General features: G+C 42.4%; 1 protein-coding gene across 4 annotated transcripts in view; it reads right to left on the reverse strand.

Annotated features, from left to right (window-relative positions):
* Window positions 1-23,758, reverse strand: part of blvra (biliverdin reductase A) — a 43,330-nt gene that overhangs the window by 2,669 nt on the left and 16,903 nt on the right. The window contains exons 8-9 of one of the 4 annotated variants that reach the window (XR_011602647.1): window positions 15,649-15,771; window positions 12,553-15,535 (exon numbers count right to left, since the gene is read on the reverse strand). The exons of 1 other annotated variant lie outside the window; for it this stretch is intronic. Coding sequence is in view for 2 of the 3 variants with exons in the window: in XM_070974641.1 (XP_070830742.1) it covers window positions 7,124-7,660 (537 nt within the window). In the remaining variant the exon portion in view is untranslated. Of the gene's footprint in view, window positions 1-7,123; window positions 7,948-10,938; window positions 15,772-23,758 lie in introns of those variants that run through there. 2 more of the 4 variants (XM_070974641.1, XM_070974642.1) reach the window with 2 other exon arrangements.

The raw sequence follows: 23,758 nt of genomic DNA on the forward strand, positions 1-23,758 counted from the left end.
TTGTGGCACCCCACACATCATCTTTTTTCGTTCAGACACATGCTCACCAACTGACACAAAGTAGTCTCAATCTTGTAAATAGGATTTGAACCAGTGTAGTACAGTGCCAGTTAGTCCCACCCACTTTTCCAGTCTGTCAAGAAGTATGTCATGATCAACCGTATCAAAGGCAGCACTGAGATCTAATAATACTAAGACTGAGGTTTTGGAAGCATCATTATTCAGAAGTATGTCATTTAAAACTTTGATAAGTACAGTCTCAGTGCTGTGGTGTGGACGAAATCCAGACTGAAATGCATTAAAAAGATTGTTCTGCATCATGAAAGCATGCATTTGTTGAAAAACACCCCTTTCAATAATTTTTCCTAGAAAGGGAAGATTTGATATTGGCCTGTAGTTACTAATTACTGAAGCATCCAGATTAGTCTTTTTTAGGAGAGGTTTTATTACTGCAGTTTTCAATGCCTGGGGAAACTGATGGACTGAAGAGAATTATTTATTATCTGCAACACATCTAGAGCTATGCAATTAAAAACATTAAAAAAAAAAAATTGTTGGCTGAGTATCAAGGCAGCATGTTGTGGATTTTAATTGTGATACAGTTTCTGTCAGCCTTGTATGATCTAGAAGGTTAAAATGTGCTAGATTAACTGAAGAACAAGAAGGCACAGATGGACTTATCATTTTGCCTGAGTTGGAGCTGCACACTGTTTGTCTTGAAATTTTATCTGTAAAAAAGGCTGCAAAATCATTGCATGACTTGTTGGATAGCAGCTCAGGAGGGACTGATGCTGTGGGGATTGTCAGTCTGTCCACAATAGAAAACAAAGTGCAGGCATTGTTACAGTTTCTGTTGATAATCTCTGAGAAGAATGCTTGCCTTGCCTTCTTTAGATCATGGTTATAGGTGTGGAGACTGTTTTTGTAAATTTCATAGTTAACCTGGAGTTTTTTGCCACCTGCGCTCTGCCTGTCTGCAGACTCTTTTCTGGACTTTGACCAGTGTGGTGTTTCTCCAAGGTGCCTTATTCCTCCCTGACAGAACTTTGGTCTTAATTGGGGTGATGGAGTCAATAATAGTCATAACTTTGGAACTGAAATTATTTACAAGGTCATCAGTTGAAGCTGAGGGCAGTGTTGGTGATGGTATAAAAGACTGAGTGAAGACTGCACAGGTATTATCGTTAATATAACGCTTTTGGATTACCACTTACAGAAAAACCACATGAATTTTCCCATGTCTGTGTCCACATGTGACCACATGTGGTCACATGTGGACACAGGTGAAACATGTGTTACCACATGTGTCCACTTGTGTTCACGTGATAACATGTGGTACCACATGTGGACACATGCAAAAAAAAACTACTACCCCCTGCATGCAATGCGAAGCTCTAGGCACCAATCACAGCCCAGCTGTTATCGCGTTGATAGCTGTGGGCTGAGCTGTCTCCGTGAGCTGTCAGTCGAGTGGTGCTGTGAGTTGAGGTGAGAGAATTTAGAGAAATGAAGTCAATCAGCTAGTTAGCGATAGTAATGTTAGTGTTACTAGTAACATTACTCGGGACACGTTGGTGGATGATTTGACGTGTGACGTGTAACGTCAACGGCAGTTGTCGACTCACGGGCTGGCTAACATTAGCATAACGTGAGCGCTAGCAAAAGTTCGCAGAAGTTAGCAATATTAACGTGAGTGTTACTACTAACGTTGCTCGGGACACATTGGTGGACGATGTTGACGTGGAAGCCGTCCAGGACGTATGTCTACCCACGGGCCGGCTAACATTAGCATGACGTGAGCGTTAGCCAAACCGCCGTCTCAGAATCCAACGACTGGGAATCCACCGTTCCCGCAATGTTAGAATCTGCCCCCCCCCCCCCCCCCCCCCCCGAGGAGGCACAATGAGTGGCCAGATGGTCAATCCCTGCTGCAATTGCTGTTCTTGTGTTTTATTGTAAAACAGAGAGCCTTGAGGAAATAAGAAAGGCAGAGTGTCAGTGGATAGAGACACAATATGTGGACTCCAGAAAAACCAAAGGTATATTGTTACACTATTGTTGAAATAGTCCGATCTAATATTTAAATTACTTACTCAATAATGAAGGTGTTACTGCAGGATGTTCAAGCTCATTTATACTCCCTCCTGTCCTCTCCTTTCCCTTGCAATTCACTTGCTGTTTTGTCAGACTACAATTGCCACTGAGGAAAGTGGTCACTCTGATGATGAGGATGACACACCTCAACGCCAGAAGGTACAGAAATGCTGTACAAACATATGTTCATGTTCTTGTTACTTTTTTTCCCGGTTACCTTTTATTTTAATTATTTGGATTGCTTCAGTTGTGACATAATTTACTGATGATTTGTTGTCTATGTCATACATTTATCATTATGCTTTTACAAACCTGAGTATGTATACAACTTTTGGGTAGTACACATGTTATTATTCAGTCTTAAACTCATCACCATAACTGCTGGCCTTTTACACCCTTCCCCCACACTTGTTTTTCAGACTTTTCAGGAGGACCCATACAGGACTCCAAAACGACCAAAGGTAAATATAACAGTTCATCTTATTAAAAGTACAACTAAGGTTTTTTTTGTGTGTAGTTCTTTATTTTATTCATTTATTTTTTTAAGACAGTAGAAACAGTGTGTAAAATAGGCCGCAGCACCCAACTGATTGTTGTCAGAGATCTCAGTCATGCTGTGGCTAGGTAGCAAACTAGGCAGCAAACTAGGCAGCAAATAAAGGCAGAATCAGCAATTAAGGGAAAACCAAAAAATGTTTGCTTACTGATTTTCTGCCTGTTATCATCAGTACTTATTAAATTAATTGGTAGTGCCATAAGTGGTCCCAGCCCAACACAAAACATGTTGCACATCCTCTGAAGTCTGCAGATTCCAAAAATATTAGTATATTCACTCAATGATCTTCCTGTCATCAGTAATGTTTGCCAAAGTTCAGGTTTCCATTCAGTTTGAATGAACAAGTGTGCAATTTTTCAGACCTGATTTTGGTGTTTCACTTGTTTGTTTAATGACATAGAGAAAGCAATTCGCTTGAAAACATTTCAGCAGGATTATAGCACACCTTCTCGACTTGTACCAACCAGAGCAACAGATAACAGAGAATCACAGATTTTGGGCTTACAGTATATCACAAGATACTACCAAAGTTCTCCATCCATTTAAGCCTCTTCTTTCTTTATCTTCTCTTTCTCACCTGATAGAGGGACTACAAAAATGACCTAAAGGAGCTTGAGGAGAGGATAAATGACAAGGATAAGGAGATCAGGCAGTTGCGAAGGTTGAACCTTCAACTGCAAGAGCGTAAGTATGGAGGGGAGCCCTTGCAGTAACCTTGAACCTGTTTTCATGACAATATTATAATACTAATGCTACAACTATAATAAGTGACAACTCAATTAATGATTTTGAATAGGTAAGTGTTGATTTAACACTCAACAAGTCTCAAGTCTTTGATTTAATTGTGGGGCTAGCAGATACAATCACAAAAACTGTGAAAGACGCTATACAGGCAGCTCAGCCTGTCCCCAGCCACCCTGTGCCTTCTAGCAGCCACAAAGGTATCACTTACATAGTCAGGAAAAGTGATTTCATTTGTGGACCATGCAGTGTTTCCCATACATTCATTATATTTGGCCTGCCCAAATCCTCTTGTAAGCAATGAGTTGATCATCTATACTTAAATTCTGCTGTCTTTTCATTTCTTCTAATGTTTGGTGATGGCATGCTAGTTGCCAGCTCCCCTCCACCCCAGAACTGAACACCAACGAGCCAGAGGCGACTTTAGTGTCAAAGAGGAACAGTATGGCGGTTGTCTGGATCTCTTTTGACAGTCACGTATTGTGTAGAAAAAAGTATCACAAGGCCATGTGTAACGATTGCATCCCTAAAAACCCATCTTGACAGAAATGTTACAGAGCAGAACTCCTTTTGAATGAGATTCAAAACGACACCGTGAGATGACCCCGGCAACAGCAGAGTTCATAGTGAAATATATGATGCCCTTCAATCCACATATTTACATATTACATGTTTATAATGAGGCTTTGCGTTATCTAAATATGCTGTTTTAACTTTTAACTTGTTGTAAACGTTACTGTTGCTGCTCTAGAAACAACATTTAGTTATATTTAAAATAGAAATAAATCCTAACCCTGTTTTGAATAGACTGAGTACACACTCATTCATCACCACGCAGTAATACTACATAGACTATCCATCCATCCATCCATTATCTATACCGCCTATCCCTTTCGGGGTTGCGGGGGGCTGGAGCCTATCCCAGCTACAATGGGCGAGAGGCGGGGTACACCCTGAACCGGTCGCCAGCTGATTGCATTCATACTCACACTCACACCTACGGACAATTTTGAGTCATCAATTAACCTAATGAGCATGTTTTTGGTCTGTGGGAGGAAGCCGGAGTACCCGGAGAGAACCCACGCATGCACGGGAAGAACATGCAAACTTCACACAGAAAGGCCCCGTCTGACCCGGGGATCGAACCGGCAACCTTCTTGCTGTGAGGCACGCGCACTACCTGCTGCGCCACCGTGCAGCCCCTACATAGACTATTTGTGCCAAAATGATGATTTTAAATAATTCCTATATTTTTAAGACTGCTTATTAGAAACTCAGTAATAGCTAGCTGCTAATTTAGGCTTTACACCTACACATTGCACATGTGGGATGCAAACATAAGCTTCGCCACACAACCTGAACCCCAGTAAAAAAAAAAAAGTTCAGTCAAATCTTTTTTTTCTCACCAGCACCCATGCCAATGCCACACCTTTGAGAACTGGACTTTTTTGCATTCTGGGAGTACATGGATGTATTCTAATATTTCTTCATCTTTGCAGAACGAGTCTGTAATGGATTTAATGAATCGAACCGCCTTGGATTATGCTCAGAGGTGTGATGGCTACAAGAAGCAGGACTGTGATGGACTCCATCCTCACTGTTGAAGAGATGGCGACGTGCTCCATCACAGGTAAAAAGGGGATTATAGGGGAGAAAAGACAGAGCCTTGACAAAGGCAAAGTGAAGCTAGTAATTGGTAAGCATGTCTGAATATTGTTTGGGTTGGGCAAAATGCTATTGTATCAGCTTGTTAACACACAAAAATGTTGCTCTTTTTCAATGATTTTCATTTACATCCTCATTGACACCTATCTTACACAACATGAATTAATTGGTGAACCCCGAGTAAATTTAGTAGCATTTCATTTCTTACAGGCCATGTCAAAAAAGTTCACGGAGCCATTGGACACACTGAAACCAAAGCCTGCGTGGCACAAAAATTAAAAGACACCAGGAGATGAGCTGAGAAGGAAACAGGGTAACCTATTTATACTGTATATGATACTGTTGATGATACTTTGATTCGTAGAATCCAGTTTTGGATGGCTTCTAAGGGGCCTGCTGTGGGTCTGCACAGGATCTGTGCTTGTTTATATATTTGACTACTGTACATAGACCAGTCATCACTTGAAAATAACCAATCCTGTAATCCAGATAGAAAAGAAATTAACCTTTACTTTGATAGAATAGACTGGTGTTTGTACTGCCCTAATCTTTGATTTTGTCTTTCAATCCCAAAACAGGGAGCCTGCTGGAGGACACCCAGGGACCAAGACAACACAAACACACAATACACACACACTCTTTCCCCAGAAGACATTTTTTAGGGGCATTTTGATCCTTTTTGTGGACAGTTCTGTTCTCACTTTTCATTGCATGTTTGCAAATAAACAGTATTTGTATCACTTATTATTCGTCTTAACTGCTTAATTTCTTGTAAAATTATTAAACTAAATATGAAACACTGGTTTGAAGTCGGGCTGCATGGTGGCGCAGCAGGTAGTGTGAGTGCCTCAAAGCAAGAAAGTCGCTGGTTCAATTCCCGGGTCAGGCCTTTCTGTGTGAAGTTTGCATGTTCTTCCCGTGCATGCGTGGGTTCTCTCCGGGCACTCCGGCTTCCTCCCACAGACCAAAAACATGCTCATTAGGTTAATTGGTGACTGTAAAATTGCCCCTAGGTGTGAGTGTGAATGGTTGTATGTCTGTATATTTTGCCCTGCGATCGGCTGGCGTCCGGTCCAGGGTGTACCCCGCCTTCCGCCCGTTGACAGCCGAAAGGGATAAGCGGCAAAGAAAATGGATGGATGGATGGTTTGAAGTCTGCCTTTGTATGGATGGACAGATCATATCGTGCACCCTCATTTTCCTCTTAGACGACATCTGCCAGGCACATCCAAGACTGCTTGCATTCCTAGTTTAGATTTGTGTTTTGTTGGTTTAAATTTTATATAGAAAATGTAAGTTTTGGAAACCCACTTGGTTTCACATGGGTATTTGAATCAGTTTCACATGGGAGTTTCTATGGGTTACACATGTAAAAACATGAGTTTCACATGTAATAATATGGGTTTCACATGGAATCCCATGGGTTTCACATGTAATCACATTGGTTTCACATAGGAATTTACATGGGTTTCACATGGGAGTCTATATGGGTTACACATGTAATAACATGGGTTTCACATGTGATCACATGGGTTTCACATGGGTATTTGAATCGGTTTCACATGGGAGTTTATGGGTTACACATGTAATAACATGGGTTACATGTAAAAAGGGTTAGGGGTTATAAATTGTCAATAAAATGCAATGAGTGGACATCACATGCAGTTGAAAGCCATCTGTTTAGTGCCAACAATCTGCTGAATATCTCTCTCCTCCTCCTCTGACTGGTGGTAAAGGCCCACTGAAGAAGACTTTAGCATTCAGAGAGCTCACTGTATTTAGCAGTTTACCTAAATCTTGTTTGAGCACTTCAGATTGTCATTTCGCAATATCATTTGCCCCTGTGTGCAGTACAAGGTATTTCAGAGTTGGAATTTCTGCAACAATACTGAGGATTTTGTCGGTCATGTTGGAGAATGTATCATCAGGAAAGCACAACACTTTTGTGTTTCTGCTGTACATTCTTCCCACATCTTTAATAGCAGAATCACCAACAATCAGAGTCTCAGGACCAGTCAGTAGCTTTCCTTGTAGCTTTCTAGCTTCTGACTTCCTGTCAGGCCTTACCCTTCTCTGTGAGTCCGAGAAGTTATCCAGGTTTTCAGTCGGAGATCCGGGGTCCTGCAGTAGTGGAGCAAACCGATTTTGTAACTGCACACTAGCTGGTTTGGGAGCTTTGTTGCTCAACTTCCCTTTAGCTTTTATCCACGGCTGTGTCTTACTCTGCACAGGTGTTGAGTAGGATGTTAACGCAGGCCAGCCTGTCACATCACAGATCTCTGGGCGCTGGGTTCTACCTGTTGGACGTCTCCCCATATCAGCTGATTTACTCTTGGGCTTTGCTCCAAGAGCATTCCAGGGAGGACTAATACTGGCAGATTTATTACCCAGTACACAGCCCTTTAGTTTTGAGGGAGCTGTATCAGAGCTAATTAGCTGGATGTTAGCATTCTCCAGTCCGCTGTTTTGAGTCAGCGGCAAAGTGCTGTCATTTCCACAAAGTCCGTTCACTTCTGTGTTTATTTCCAGACGCTGGACTTTAGTTTCCAACACTGCAACCTGCTGCAGAAGTTTGTAGAGGTCATCTGTGGAGAAAAGAGGCATCTTGGTGCTAATTAGCTTTAGCTGCCAGCAGGCTTTCTCTGTTGGTAGGCCAAAGCAGGCTTTTTCTGTCAGTAGGCCAGTGCAGAGTGTATCTGTGAAATATCAGAGGTCGCAAGGGTCATCCACAACTTTTAAATGTTTGTCCATAAAATATGTCTTTAGATGTCCAATTCAGCCAAAAATTAGTCAAGTTTAAGGAAAATTAAAATAAATACAGAAGACAAAATGGGAAATCACGAGCTCAGACAGAAACCAGCTGCCAGAGGAGGAGGAGCAGTGCAGGTAGCAGAGGGTCTCTGTTGGGGAATGAAGGACTGGATAATAGTTCCACAATGTCTTTTAACTCAAGGATTATCCATCATGTCTTTTCATCCACTGGTATATAGTGTCCAATTAACAATGGGAGAAATCTCAGTAAAGCCCAGTTCTCGTGTCCATTACCACCTATTGTTCTGTTTTTTTGTTTTTTTAAAGTTGCTTGTATTTTCTGAAGTTTGTTAGTTCTGTCTGAGAATTTAAAGGGAAATGAGACTATTTCATTATTAAGCTGATCCAAAGTAAAATATTTCTTTGAAATCAGATCTGAGAGACATAGGTATAGTTCAGCAGGTACAATTCCTTCGAGTACATCATGTAGAAAATCAGTGGAAATCCTTTAGCAGTGTGAAAGTGGGCTAATCTGTTCAAAGGGCAGTCTTTTTTAACACCATCAACAGACAGTAGTTCACTTTGGTTAAGTTCATTCACAGCTTCACCAAACAATTCAGATGTTCTCAGAGTAAAAAATCCATTTCTGACATTATAGTGCTGAATGTCTTCACGGGTGGCCAAACAAAATCTACAAAACCTCTCTACGTTGAAAGACTCTTGGAATCCACCGAGTGAATGTGCACCCAAGTTGTCTGCTGAAACATACAAAACTGTTACACCTGTCTATAAGCTGCAGGTGCCCACGTTGTAGCATGAGATATTTACACAGAAAGATGGTACGCAGTAAGATTTTTTTAAATTTTTAATTACCGTAAATAAATGTTTTTTTCCAAAGTGTCTGTAACACGGCAGTATCACAGCCGTAGCACAGCAGTAAAATGACAGCAAACGTGCAGTAACTGTAGTGTAAAAACAGATATGTGATGATGTCATGTATTCACTGGAGAAATAGAATATAGTGTTATAATCAATGGTAGCAAATGACTGAAGAAGATAGATTTGTTGAGCCTTATATTATAGTAGCTCTGATGAAGTGTGTTATTGTGATGCATTGCCCTCAGAATGACACCTGGCCACAGCCTATGATATACTGAGCACGAATCTGTGATACACTGAGACAGAAGACAGAGTGATCATGGATATGACGGAAGGAGAATGCTCAGGGTCTGAGAATTTTGAAGACAGTGTACGTAGCCCAAGATTTTGAAACCCCCCCTTCGTGGCTTTGCAGGTGTTCGAGCTGCTGCTACTCCTGAGATTCTGAAACCCCCCTTCGTGGCCTTGCAGGTGTTTGGGCAGCTGCTACTCCTGAGATTTTGAAACCCCCCTTCGTGGGGTGTGCAGGTGTTCGGGCAGCTGCTACTCTGTGTGACCTAACATAACCTCGCTGTCCTGAAGTAACCTTAAAGCATGTATTCTTTATAATTGTGTGTTTACTATAATCACTGACGGATTGAAAGTTCTCATAATCACTTTATGTGCACTTAATGACCAAAGTATTGTTTTTATGCTTTCTGTTATACACTCTGTGCCTGCAATAAAGTTGTAAACTTTTTACAAAAGATAATGATGTAATTTGGGAAGAGCAGAGAGAAAAATAAATGGACTGCCTCCTTGGGATGCACCTTTGATGTAACAATGCAAATCTGGGAAAGATAGGGGATTTTAAGGTCAGGGCAGCTGCCCTGAGATTACCTTATGGTGTAAGATGAGAAGCAACTCACAAAAAACAAAAGATGACCACAGGGCATGGTAAACACTTTGCTGAAGTGTATAAAACTAGAGCACTGACCATTGTACTTTGGAGCTCGTCAGGATTGCACTTTGTGTGTTTCTGAGCGTGTTCCCATTTATTGTGCACAATAAAGTATTTTGCTCCTCGGACTTCTGACTCCTGCAGAGTTTCATTCTTCTCGGACTCTTATCGGACTTCTGACTCCCACAGAGTTTGTTCTTGTCGGACACCTTTTTATTCTATTCGACTCTTTTTTGTTTTTATTGGACATCCTCTATTTTTATTCGATACCCTTTGTCTTTATTGGATTTTTACAATTTTTATCTTTATTGGGCATTTCGTTAAAAAAGAAAGATTTCTCTGAAAATAATTGGACGGCTGTTTTTAAATGTTTTGGGCCTGATTGTGGTTTGTGCATTTGGCCTTCACATTCCACGACATAACACGGCAGTAAAACAACTGTAAAAGTGCAGTAACACGACAGTAAAATGACTGTAAAAGTGCAGTAACACGGCAGTAGCACAGCAGTAAAGCGACAGTAAAACTGCAGTAACACAGCATTAAAACAACAGCAAACGTGCAGTAACACGGCAGTAAAACGACTGTAAAAGTGCAGTAACACGGCAGTAAAACAACAGTTAAAGTGCAGTAACACGGCAGTAAAACGACAGCAGCACACTACAGACAATCATCCGGACATGCCTGTCCATGTCCAAGAATAAAGTTAGGTTGGGGTAACGTTAGAGTAAAACTGTATGTTCCAAAGTGGTTCACTTGCTATTTTTAACTAAGCTTTTTAGGTACTGGTTGTTAGAAACTTAGCTGACATTAAGTTAGCTTTCTAATGTTTTGAAAAGCTGTTGTTTCAGAATGCTAACAATGTTACTGTACGTTAACCCTTTAAAATTACATCTGCAACTTAAAATTTTTGGCCTAAGCCAAAATAATGGAAAACACCTTCTAACAAATTGACAAATTAACAGTGCTTATAAACGTAAATTATTACACAATAGATACTTACGTCTTTCACTCACTTCTGTCTCTCCTCCTGTGTACCTGCGTTCCTGTGAAACTTTGGCAAATTGGCGCAAAGTCAAGCAAAAAGTGTAGGTGCTCTTCCGCCTCATGATGTAGTCAGGTGCATGTTCCTCCATCTCAACATGTAGTCCACTTAGTCAATCGATATTGAATCCTTTCATATATTGCTACCACAGAATTTGTATAAAGTTACTACAATATTTTTGCCCGTTATGAGCGCTGACTAGAAACAGCCGTTCTATTCCGTTGTTCCGGTCTACAACTACTTTTTCTCTCTCTCTCTTTTTTTTTTTTAAATCCTCAATTTACAAAGTTGAGTTGATTGGACATTGGCTTAACCATGAGAATTCTCAGATAGTCAAGTCAATGAATAATTTTGAGTTAAAACTTGGAAAACCTAAAAAGTTGAGTTTGATATTCAAAACACATCATGGTACATTAAGTTTAATGTAATAAACAAGTTGAAATAACTACAGAGGGATGTAATTTTTTATAGTGCAGCCATTTCACTACTGACCCATGCAAAACATTTTCGCTTGGCTCTTTCTCTCCCAACATGGGATCAGTACCTTTGCTGTAGGATAGTTCTCAGCATGGCCTTGTAGGTTTACCCAATAATTCAGCATAAGCTGCTTTCTTCTGAGATGCAGTGATATTTCATCCACCTCAACCTGCAGAGCCGACACAGGGGTTGTTTTAAAAGCACCACAATATAACCTTAAAGCTTGGGCTTGAATCAGTTCCAGCTTCTTAAGTAATGTTAATGTTAGGAAGTGGACCAGTGATGCTGTGGAGGAAGTACACGGAGGCTGTGACGTCCTACATCAGCTTCTGTGAGGACTGCTGTGTTCCATCACGCACCAGGGTGAGTTAAAACAATGTCAAACCCTGGTTCACAGCCAACCTCAGACAGCTAAGGTTGGCAAAGGGAGAGGCCTTCAGGAGTGGGGACAAAGACAGATTCAAGTTTAGCAAGGCAGTGAAAGAGACTAAACGACTGCACTCTGAGAAGCTCCAACACCACTACTCAGCTAACGACTCTGCGTCTGTCTGGAAGGAGCTCAGGGAGATCACTAACTACAAGCCTAAAGTCCCCCACTCCATCAATGATCGATGCCTAGCCAAAGACCTGAACGAGTTCTTCTGCCACTTTGAAAGACAAAAGGACAGTCCAGCAACCATCCCCCATGACACCTCCCAACAGCTCCAGCTCCAGTCACCTCCACCAATTCCCACCTTAAAGGACCCCCCTCCCCACCCACCTCAGTCATGACTCTTTCAATTCATGAGAGGGACGTCCACAAACTCTTCAGGAGACGGAACCCCCGGAAAGCAGCTGGACCAGATTCTGTCTCCCCATCCGCCTTGAAGCACTGCGCTGATCAGCTGTCTCCAGTGTTCACAGACATTTTTAGCACCTCAATAGAGACATGTCACGTGCCAGCCTGCTTCAAGTCTTCAACCATCATCCCAGTTCCCAAGAAGCCAAGGACCACAGGACTTAATGACTTCAGACCCATCTCTCTGACCTCTGTGGTCATGAAGTCCTTCAAGCGCCTTGTGATCTCACAGCTCAAAGACATCACCAACCCTTTCCTGGACCCCCTGCAGTTTGCCTACAGAGCCAACAGGTCTGTATATGATGCAGTCAACTTGGCCCTCCACTTCATCCTCCAGCACCTGGACTCCGCAGGAACCTACGCCAGGACCCTGTTTGTGGATTTCAGCTCTGCCTTCAACACCATCATCCCAACCCTGCTTCAGGAGAAGCTCTCCCAGCTGAGCGTGCCTGACTCTGCAGGTGGATTACAGACTTCCTGTCTGTCAGGAAACAGTGCGTGAAGCTGGGGAAACACATCTCCGACGCAAAGACCATCAGCACCGGATCCCCTCAGGGCTGCGTTCTTTCTCCTCTGCTCTTCTACCTGTACATGAACAGCTGCACCTCCAGTCACCAGTCTGTCAAACTCCTGAAGTTTGCGGACGACACCATGCTCATCAGACTCATCTCTGATGGCAACAAGTCCACCTACAGGTGGGAGGTTGACCATCTGGTGACCTGGTGCAAACAAAATAACCTAGAGCTAAACACTCTAAAGACAGTGGAGATGGTTGTGGACTTCAGGAAAAACTCAGCCTCACCTGCCCCCATCACCCTCTGTGACTCCACAATTGACACTGTGGAGTCTTTCCGCTTCCGGGGAACTATCATCTCCCAGGACCTCAAGTGGGAGCCGAACATCAGCTCCCTCATCAAGAAAGCACAGCAGAGGTTGTACTTCCTACGGCAGCTGAAGAAATTAAATCTGCCAAAGACAATGATGGTGCACTTCTACACAGCCATCATTGAGTCCATCCTCAGCTCCTCAATCACCATCTGGTACGCTGCTGCCACTGCCACTGCCAAGGACAAGGGCAGACTGCAGCGTGTCATTAGGTCTGCAGAGAAGGTGATCGGCTGCAATCTCCCGTCTCTCCAAGACCTGTATGCCTCCAGGACCCTGAGGCGTGCAGGAAAGATTGTGGCTGATCCCATTAACCCATTACCCTCCACTGTAAATATGACTCACACTTACCACTTTAAATTGTCCAATTTCTTTAATGCTGCCAGCCCTCTCTCTCCGCTCTTTATTCCTGCCGACAATCAACAAGTTACAATCCTTAAGGACTTTAGCCATATGTATGTCCCCAATCTGGTTTTTTTAGAACTGTTGCAAGCTTTACTGGACTCATAGACGAAATCCCCTTCTCCTCACCATCCTCTCCTTCCCTACCCGACTTCTTTCCTCTCTTCCTGATTTATTACCTCCACTGCTCCTGTCTTTCTTCACCCTAGTCTCGATGAAGTTGTTTCCTCTTTTCTCCTTACCTCTCTGACTAGTTTGACTGATCTGATAAATGACACATAAATTCGTACAAATGAAAGTATTTCTTTAATTCAGCATTTCTTAGTGCAGGTATGTGCACGTGCGCTGTGTCTGTAATCCCCCCCCAGCTCAGTGCATACACACAGAAGCCACCACACATGATGTATTTGACCAATCACATGCAGCTGAACAGAAAAAAAGTCACGAAAAAAAACAAAAAAAAACCAAAATAAAGCGGCTCCCAGGCAGGAGTCGGCCCGATCGTTCACTTCAAAGATCTGGCTCTTCCGTTTCGTTCACGACCGACACATCACTAAGTCCTCTACCTACTCCACTCTTCTAAAAAATAGCCCAATGCATGAGACTTAAGAGCTTAGGTTTCAAAGAGCTGTTGATTCAGCTGTATTGCATTATACAAAGAAGTGTTTGTGTTATTTGGCTCGCTCTCACTGATATATATTGTAACACTAAATATGGATTGTAATAGATAACATGTCAGTCAGCAGTGTCAAGCACCTCCTGTATTCTGTATGTTGCTCAGATGCCTCTTGGCCTGTTTCAACATGGGGCTGCTGTTCCCTTTTCTTGATGCTGTTTTCTAGTGTTTAAACAATAATATATGGCTTTTAAAACTGTTCCCTTTGATATTTTGATAAAATCAGATTTTTTCTACATTGCATTTTACATATTTTACAAGTTTAGAAGTACTTTACAAGTATTTTTATAATAATTCATTAACTGATAAGAGGGTGTCCAGCAGGGGAGGTCAGTTAGGTGAAGGATGTTCTTGAAGCATCCAACCAGATGTTAGGGCTGACCTCCTACACAGGTGTGGTCACTGGAGCTAGGGGCTGGACCTCTGGACAGGCAAGCCAGGCAGTTGCTTGGAGCCCGCGGCCACTAGGGGGCCCCCTAGGGCTGCCAAAATATACTCCACAGCAACAACAACAATGGGCAATTTGCAATGACATGACACCTCAGTAGCAAACCCCCCTTATTGGGCTCCGCCCCATCTGCCTTTAGCCTGCACCTGACCCCGTACTGCGCAAAAAATGAAATTTAAGTGTGATTTGTCTGGTGTTGCACCTAAACATGATTTCGTCCTGCTGCCCCCCAGCACGTGCGGCATTGTCCTGCATGTTTGTGTCCGGGGCAGGCTCATGCGTAGTTGGAGGAATCGATCGATTACTTTCCCCTGCGACTTGACTGTGACCTCAGTGACATCATTTCAGCACTTTTCGACTCGTACCTGTAAACTTGAATTCATATTCACAGTGAAGACTTTGTAGTCGTACTGTAGAAAAATGGGTTGTATTCATAAGACTTTGCACTCACAGCTTTTATACTCATACGCATATAAAAACAATTGTAACCCGGATCCAATTTCACAGACTCACGTATGTGATAACAGAATTTTGTGTAAAACAACTATTATGACATACAAATTGTTAAGTTTAAAAATACAAAAATTGACACATCTTTTTGACAGCTATGCCTCCCAGACAAAGACTGGAAAATGGTTCCACGGGAGAGGAGGTTGGTAGCTCAAGGCTCTGGCTTCCATTCTGCTTTTGGAGACTTTAGGAACCATAACTAAGCCTGCATTCAGGGAATGCAGTGTTCTGGCGGGGTAATAGTGCACTTTAAGCTCTTTAAGATAAGATGGTGCCTGACCATTAAGGCTTTGTAGGTACGGAGAAAGATTTTAATTTTGTTCTGGATTTTACAGGAAGCCAGTGCAGAGTGGCTAATATTGGAGAAATATGATCCATTTTTCTTCTTTTTCTCAGAACACAGGACACAGAACACATGCCGCAGCATTCTGAATTACCTGGAGAGTATTTAGCTGTTAGGATTGTGCCTCTAAATTTTACTGGACTCAAATGTATTGAACAAACAAAAGTACATTTGCTAAACAGTCTTTCTTAACAAAAAGCGCACTCGCAATGAGCGGATAAAAACGAGAAAAGAAAACACAACTAGATGGGTTGAGGCAGAGCAAACACCGGACATGGCTGGAAGGCACTAAAAGAAAAAGCACACGTGAGTGGCAGTCCAAAAACAAAACAAAATCCAACATAAGAATTTTTGAGCACACACAAGGGAAAGTTTGGAAGAATAGTCTCGGCAATACTCACACTAGGAGCTCATTTGACACAGGAGAGATCGGGATGAGCTGGCAACCAGTAGTGCAGAGACCCAACCTAAAGCACTATTGGCCTGATGAACCACAGGTGCGCAGATGATTTGGCAGCAGCCAGCTGAGTGTAGGAGACCACGCAGAGTTTCAGACAGACAGGGGAACAGACAGACAGACAAATAACATTAGCAATGAATTGAGGCAGTCTGATAGTAAGGAATTACAATAATCCAACCTGGAAGAAACAAGGCAGTCCTTGAAATCTGTTTAATGTGGGAGTTAAAGGACAAGATGATTCTCAGATTCTTTGCAATGGTGCTAGGGGCCAGCGCAATGCCATTCAGAATAGCTATATCATCACAAAATGAGGTGTTTAGGGCCAAGTACTATAACTATAACATAACTGCAGTTTAGTAACAAAAAGTTTGAGTTAAGTTAACTGATTGGTTTCATCTGCCTTCTTTGATAAATATAGCTGGGTATCATCTGCATAGCAATTAAAATTTATGAAGTGGTTCCTGATAATGTTGCCAGAGGAAGCATATAGCGTGCACAGGGTGTTAGGATCTTTGACCTGTCTGTTCCTAGTGTTTTCCTATGTCCCTTTCCCCTTGGTGCTATTTGTCTGTTCCTCTGTCTGTCTAAGCTGGGTGTGGCTTCCTACACTCAGTTGGCACCGCCTAATCAGGTGCGCACCTGTGGTACTTCGGGCTGATTAGGTAAGGGGTATATAAGGAAGGCTCTCGGCTCTACTGGTTGCTGAATTTTCATTATCTCTACTGTGAGTTTCATGTGTTTTCCCCTTGTGAGTATCATCCAGTCTTGCTGCCAGAATCTTTCCTCATGTGCTTTAGTGAACTCTATGTTAGATTTTTATTTGGACTGCTCCACCTCAACCCATCCAGTGGTTTTCTTTTGTTTGTTTTCTCCGCTCCTTAAGAGTGTGTTTTGTGTTAGTTTTACTCTGTTCCTAGAGAGTATGCTTTTTGCTCATATATTGTAAAATAAATATTTTTTTCCTTTGTCCCTGGTCTGCATCTTTGAGTCCAGTAAAATATATCAAGGCACAGCCTAACACAGGGTAATCATCTTTAACATGTACAAATTGAAATCGATCTGAAAAGAAGGATTTCAACCATCTACAGGGCCAACACATGAGGTGGAAGAGTTAGGTACAGCGACAGTCTTGCAGAGCTCACTTAATGTAAAACAGGTGAATTTTTCCCACAGTAACATCTTTTTCATCGGGTTTGCTGAGGTCATCTGTGTTTATACCAGCAGCAATGCTGGCTCTAATTGAAGTTATTTTGTTATTGAACAATGATATATGTTCTTTACAATTTGATGCAGAAAACTGTGGATGGGTGGGGACAGTGTTGAGTTGCTAGTCAGGTACCAGAATTTTCTGTAATGATCTTGCGAGATGGATGGCTTTATTATAACTAGTCATGGCTTCTGTGTATATATTCCAGTGAACTGTGAGCCCAGACTTCCTCTATGTTGGTGCAGTTTGTAGAGGAGTCAAAAGATATGGGAGATGTTAAAAGGATAAGTGCTATGGGGAGTGCGAAGATGTAGAGCAAGCCAAACCAGCAAGCCACTGTTAGCAAAATCACCAGGCGGGGTCAGCAAAGTGTCCAAAAGAGAGCAAAAGAAGAGGAAGTAAATTGAATAAAATCAGAGCTGAAAGGGGTTTTTCATAAGCTGCTAAGAGAATGGAGAGAAATTATGAAATGTGGCAGTGCAATAGGAACTGGAGGAAATGGAGCTGATAAAAATATCTGCAGGGATAAGAAAAGACTTTTGGGATTTGCCATGGTTATTAATTGTGTTGTTGAAATATATGGGAAATCAGAACGGATTAAGATGGCGCTAGAAGCTGCCAGGTGATTCTTAAATGTTGTTGAAATATCTGTAAAAGATTCAGATGATATACTGAGGGATGGATTTGCACCAACTCAGACAGTTGGGTCTGGGTTACAGAATGGACGATGTTTAGACTTTTAGACTTTAGACTGCTTCTTTATTGATCCCAATCTGGGAATTTTTTCTGTTGCAGTAGCAAAGAACAAAAAACATACAGACGACCATAGAATATATGCAAGAATTAAAAAATGTAAACAAAAAAGTGACAAAAATATATACAGAGAAAGCAGCAGTGAATACAAGATAAAACTAAATGTAAATGTAAATATACTGTAAATATAAATAAATGTTATGCAATATTGCAATAGTGCTGATAAAAATGTAAAGTACTGGGGTTGTGACATTGTTTAAGTTGCTATTATACACTGTGATGGCTTGTGGCAGGAATGATTTTCTGAAGCGGTCCTTGTGACAGCGCTGTCTGTCCACGAGGTGGTGAAGAGGATGTTCAGGGTTATCCATAATGGATAACTGTCTGTCCAGTGTCCTCCTCTCCACCACCTCTTCAACAGTGTCTACTTTGCAGCCAATAATGGAGCCGGCCTTCCTGATCAGTTTGTTCAGTCTATTGGTGTCACCAGCTCTGATGCTGCTCCCCCAGCACACTGCAGCAAAGAAGAGTGCACTGGCAACAACTGACTGGTAAAAGATCTCCAACATCTTGCTGCATATGTTGAATGATGGTACGGTGGCACGGTGGCAACACTGTCACCTCACAGCTAGAAGGTCCTGGGTTTGATTCTTGCTGTGGGCGCTGGGGGTGTGTCCTCCACCATGCCTTCGGTGCCTGCTGCTCAAGGAAAGGGACCTTTCCGCGTGGAGTTTGCATGTTTTCCCCGTGTTCACCTAGGGTTTCCTCCATAAAAATACCCCCACTAAAAACATGCAAGACGATCACCACCTGGCCAAAGGTGACAAAGAGAACTGGGTCCCCGGGCGCCGGTCGATGGCAGCCCACCGCTCCTGGTCTGCCATGGAGGAAGGACGACCAGGATGGGTTAAAGGCAGAGGAAAAATTTCACCAGTGCATGGCGTGTGTGTGCATGTGGATGTTGTTGTGCCTCTGATGATCTGAGCCCCCTCAGGAAATAGTCTGCTCATCCCCTTCTTGTAAACAGTGTTGATATTAGTTTTCCAGTTGAGTCTGTTGTCAAAGTGCACTCCAAGGTATTTGTAATACCACTGTGACATTCTCCCCCAGAATGCACAGTGGTTGTGTGCTCATCCTGTTCCTTCTAAAATCAACAACCATCTCCTTGGTTTTGGCCACGTTAAGCAGCAGGTGATTTCTGACCATTTTCCAGACCATTCCACAAAATCGTGATTGTGGGCGCGTCTACTCCATCACTTGCAGCTTCTCACCCAGGAGCAGCAGCTGGATGGTATTAAATGCACTGGAGAAATCAAAGAAGGTGATGCTCAAAGTGCTGCTGCTACAGGTGTAGGATGGCATCGTCCACTCCCAGGGGGGGTTGGTAGGCGAACTGTAGAGGGTCCAGTGATGATTTCACCTGCAGTTGAAGGTGGGCCAGGACCAGCCTCTCCAGCATCTTCATCATGAGCGATGTAAGGGCAACGGGTCTGTAGTCATTGGGGCCAGATGAAGATTTCCTCTTCGGAACAGGAACCATGCAGGACGTCTTCCACAGCACTGGGATTCTCTGCAGGCTCAGGCTCAGGTTGAAGAGGTGACCCAGGATCACAGACAGCTGACTGGCACAAGTCCTCAGGACTCTGAAACTGATGCAGTTTAGCTCATCCGACTTATTAGCCAAGGACCTCATGTTCCCTGTGATGATCACTAGAATGGACGGTTTGTATCTCCATGCCTTTGCCCTCTGATTGGCTCTGCAACCCTGACGTCATCTTTTCAGCTTGGCCGGGACTATAATCCTCTCTCCAGGCAGCAGCGTGGGTTTACACAGCGCGATCAGCTGCTCGCGTGTGTAGACAATGCAAAAGTTTGGGTAATTTTAGTCAAAATGTATGTTACTGTTAATAGCTTAGCGAGAAAAAGATTACATTATTTCCAAGGAACATAATATTAAAAATCACACATTTCTTTAATATTTCTATTTAGATTATTTCATTTAAAAGTTTTTAGTTTTGAAATAGCAAAAATGAAAAATGGTGTGAAGCAAAAGTTTGCATGGTCAGTACAAGCACCCCTGTAAAGTTTAGAATAGAGTTTAAAATTCTCCTCCTTACTTACAAAGCCATAAGTGGCCAGGCACCTTCTTATCTTAAAGAGCTCATAGTACCTTATTGCCCTACTCGAACACTGCGTTCCCAGAATGCAGGTCTACTTATGGTTCCTAAAGTCTCAAAAAGCAGAACAGGAGTCAGAGCATTTAGCTATCAAGCTCCTCTCCTGTGGAACCATCTTCCAGTCTTTGTCCGGGAGGCAGACACTGTCTCTACATTTAAGAGTAGGCTTAAAACTTTCCTTTTTGATAAAGCTTATAGTTAGGGCTGGCTCAGGCTTGTCCTGGACCAGCCCCTAGTTATGCTGCTATAGGATTAGACTGTTGGGGGACATCCAAAGATACACCGAGCTCCTCCGTCCTTCTGTCCCTCTCCATCCGCACGCTCTCATGTCCTACCACGGCGTGTTACTAACTTAGCTCCTTCCCCGGAGTCTCTGTGCTTTGTTGTCTTGCAGGTTCCCATGGACAGTGGCTGAATCTGGATTGTGGATTTCAGCTGCGTCTCCTGCCTTGGCCCTGCCTGACATCCACTGCAACTGCTACTGCTGTTATTACATCCACTGTCACTGTTACTGTGACTGCATGTCTGTCTCTCTGTCTCTGTCTCTCTCTCTCTCTCTCTCTCTCTCTGACTGCTTTTCTTTCTGTCTGTCTGTCTGTCTGTCTGTCTGTCTGTCTGTCTGTCTGTCTGTCTGTCTGTCTGTCTGTCTGTCTGTCTGTCTCACTCTCTCTCTCTTGCTCTTCCTCTCTCACCCAACCGGTCGAGGCAGATGGCCGCCCACCCAGAGTCTGGTTCTGCTCGAGGTTTCTGCCTGTTAAAAGGAAGTTTTTCCTCGCCACTGTCGCCAAGTGCTTGCTCATGGGGGAATTGTTGGTTTCTTTGTAGATAAAAGAGCTTGGTCTGTACCAGCTCTATATGGAAAGTGTCCTGAGACAACTTCTGTTGTGATTTGGCGCTATACAAATAAAATTGAATTGAATTGAATTAGGCAAAGATCACAGCTTGTAAACACTTTTTGTAGCCAGGCAAGAGTCTTTCAGTTCTTCATTAGGGGATATTTGCTCATCTTTAGAAAAGCCTTCCAGGTCTGTATGATTCTTGAGCCATCTTGCATGCATTGCTCTTTTGAGGTCTATCTACAGATTTTTGATGACATTTAGGTCAGAGGACTCTGAGGGCCGTGGCAAAACCCACAGCTTGCATTTCTTGATGTAGTCCATTGTGGATTTTGGGAAGTGTTTTGGATCACTATCCTGTTTTAGAAGCCATTCTCTTGTATCATTCATTTGCTTGTATTTAACTGAATCAATTTTTCCCCTCTGCCAGTAAACCGTTCACTGAGATTATATTTCTCCAATAATAGCCCCTCTGCACTGGCTCCCTGTAAAATTTAGAATAGAATTTAAAATCCTTCTCTTTATGCACAAAGCCATAAATGGTCAGGCACCATCTTAACTTAAAGAGCTCTTAGTACCTTATTACCCCACTAGAACACTATGTTCCCAGAATGCAGGCTTACTTATGGTTCCTAAAGTCTCCAAAAGCAGAACCTTTCATGTCCTACCAAGGCATGTTCTTGACTGAGGTTCGTCTCCGGAGTCTGTGCTTTGTCATCTCGCAGGTTCCCATGGAAAGTGGTTGAACTTGGATTGTGGATTATAGCCACATCTCCCGCTGTGGCCCTGCCTGACATCCACTGCAACTGCTCCTACAACTAGTCATACTTTCATTATTATCATATCCATAGTGCTGTATTACGTGCATATACTTTCTGTTCCCAATATGTACATATATGTACATATTACATTGTGTACATATGAGCATATATGACACAGATGTTTTTCATTGTAATGTTCTGGAGGATGATTGAGCTTCAAACAGTGGCTTGACCCTTGAAAAGGGGCTCTGTCGTTCAATTATCCAATCATCATCACTATCACTAAACTGTGATGCTATTTGGGCACAACCAGACATGCATGGATACAGATGAATGACAGCTGCCTGCCAGCAGGTCTGTTGCCTCAGCCCCTGCTCTGAGTGCAAGTTGCTTTCCTGTAATTTGTATATTTGGGCTCACACCTAAGAACAGGGAAATTGATCATCTGCCTTGTAAGCCCATATGGGAAGTTACAGGAGACATTTTCCATAACAGATTTTGTGCCAGAAAGCCTCTCCGCCAGAAAGCCTTTGGAAAGTCAGGTGACATAGTATAAAAAAGGATAAGGTCCACATAAAGAGAGTAGATGATGGTGTATCTACTGGTCAAACACAGGACTTACACCCAGGAGGCTGGGGTTATGTTCTTTTCAAAGCCACAAGCCAATTTTGACATTTTATTTTTCGATTTAGTTGACTTACTATTTACTTTTTTCTTTTACATTATTTTCAGTTTTCAGTTGTAGTTGGGTTAGATTTTGGCAACAAAACTATTGGTTATGTTCAGGAAAAGATCATGGTTTGCATTGCCTATTGGTTTCACATGGGACATGAACTGTGGCTTTCTGGCAGAAAGACTGTCTGACAAAAAGCCCAGAAGACAAATTTCAGCCCAAATGGGCTTGGTCGCCAAGCTGCAGGGCATTTATTAATGGAAGTTTATACACTGATATCAGAATACAGACCTTCCCATCTGAGAAGATGTTTGTGGTTGGACATAGTGCTGTCCATCTACAAGCCCATTTCTTAAAAAGTTGAGACACTTTGTAAAATGTAAATAGAAATATAATGTGATGATTTGCAAAATAACCAAACCCCATATTTAATTGGAAATAGCACAAAGACAACACACCAATTGTTGAAAATAAGACATTTAAATTTCTTATTTAAAAAAAATATGAATAAATAAATTATAGCCCTGCAATCGGCTGGCGACCAGTCCAGGGTGTACCCTGCCTCCCGCCCGTTGACAGCCGAGATAGGCTCCAGCCCCCCGCGACCCTGAAAGGGATAAGTGGCATAGAAAATGGATGGATGGAAATAAATTATATCCACAATAAGAATTTCAGGCCAGCAACTCATTTCAAAAAAGTTGGACAGTGACAATAAAAGACTGTAAAAGTTGTGACATGCTAAAAGAAAACATCTGGTGGCATGATTCACAATTAATTAGGTTAACTGGGAACAGGTTAGTAACATGATCTGGTCCCAGAGAGGCTGAGCCTATGTTTACAAGTAGCAGGGTATTTTGGAAAATGGATATTTTGGCCCCTAGGTTTTCAGAAATAACATCGTCCACACATTGTTTTCAAAAATGTTGTCGTTTACATGAACCCGGATAAATATGCCGTCGAGCGACATCATAACTATGCCAAAACTATGGGCGCGAGTGTGAACATAGGTCGCTCACATGGCATTAAGTATTTTCAGTCGCATGTTGTGATGTTGTGGAATCTAAAATGCCATTTAACCCTGTTTGCACCCCAACACATAACCGGTGTTTTCAGAGATCTCCACTTTGGCTGGAGTTTTTACAAATGATCATTTTACGTGAAAAAAAAAATCTGTTTGCATGTAAACGAGAGGCCAAACCACATGCAACATGTTTTCCCTAAGTGTAAATGTAGCCTGAGTCTTCTTGAAGTCAAGATGGGGAGAAGTTCACCACTCTGTGACAGACTGTGCTGGAAAACAGTGCAACAATTTAAGAATAATGTTTTTCAACATAAAATTACAAAGAATTTCATGGTCTAGAGTACATAATGTCATAAAAAAGACTTTCTATGCAAGAGACAAGGCCAAACACCCATATTGGAAGGCTGTGATCTTCGGGCCCTCAGACGACACTGTATTGAAAACAAACGTGATTCTATAGTGAACATCACTGAATGGGCTCAGGAAGACTTGCATAGATCACTGTCTGTGAACAAAGTTGCATCCACAAATGCAAGTTGAAACGCTACCATGCAAAGGGGAAACTGTATATAAACCAGATCCAGAAATTTTGCTGCCTTCTCTGGCCCAAAGCTCATTTAAGA

The sequence above is a fragment of the Chaetodon trifascialis genome, chromosome 11 (assembly GCF_039877785.1).
Source record: "Chaetodon trifascialis isolate fChaTrf1 chromosome 11, fChaTrf1.hap1, whole genome shotgun sequence".
Lineage (NCBI taxonomy): Eukaryota > Metazoa > Chordata > Actinopteri > Chaetodontiformes > Chaetodontidae > Chaetodon > Chaetodon trifascialis.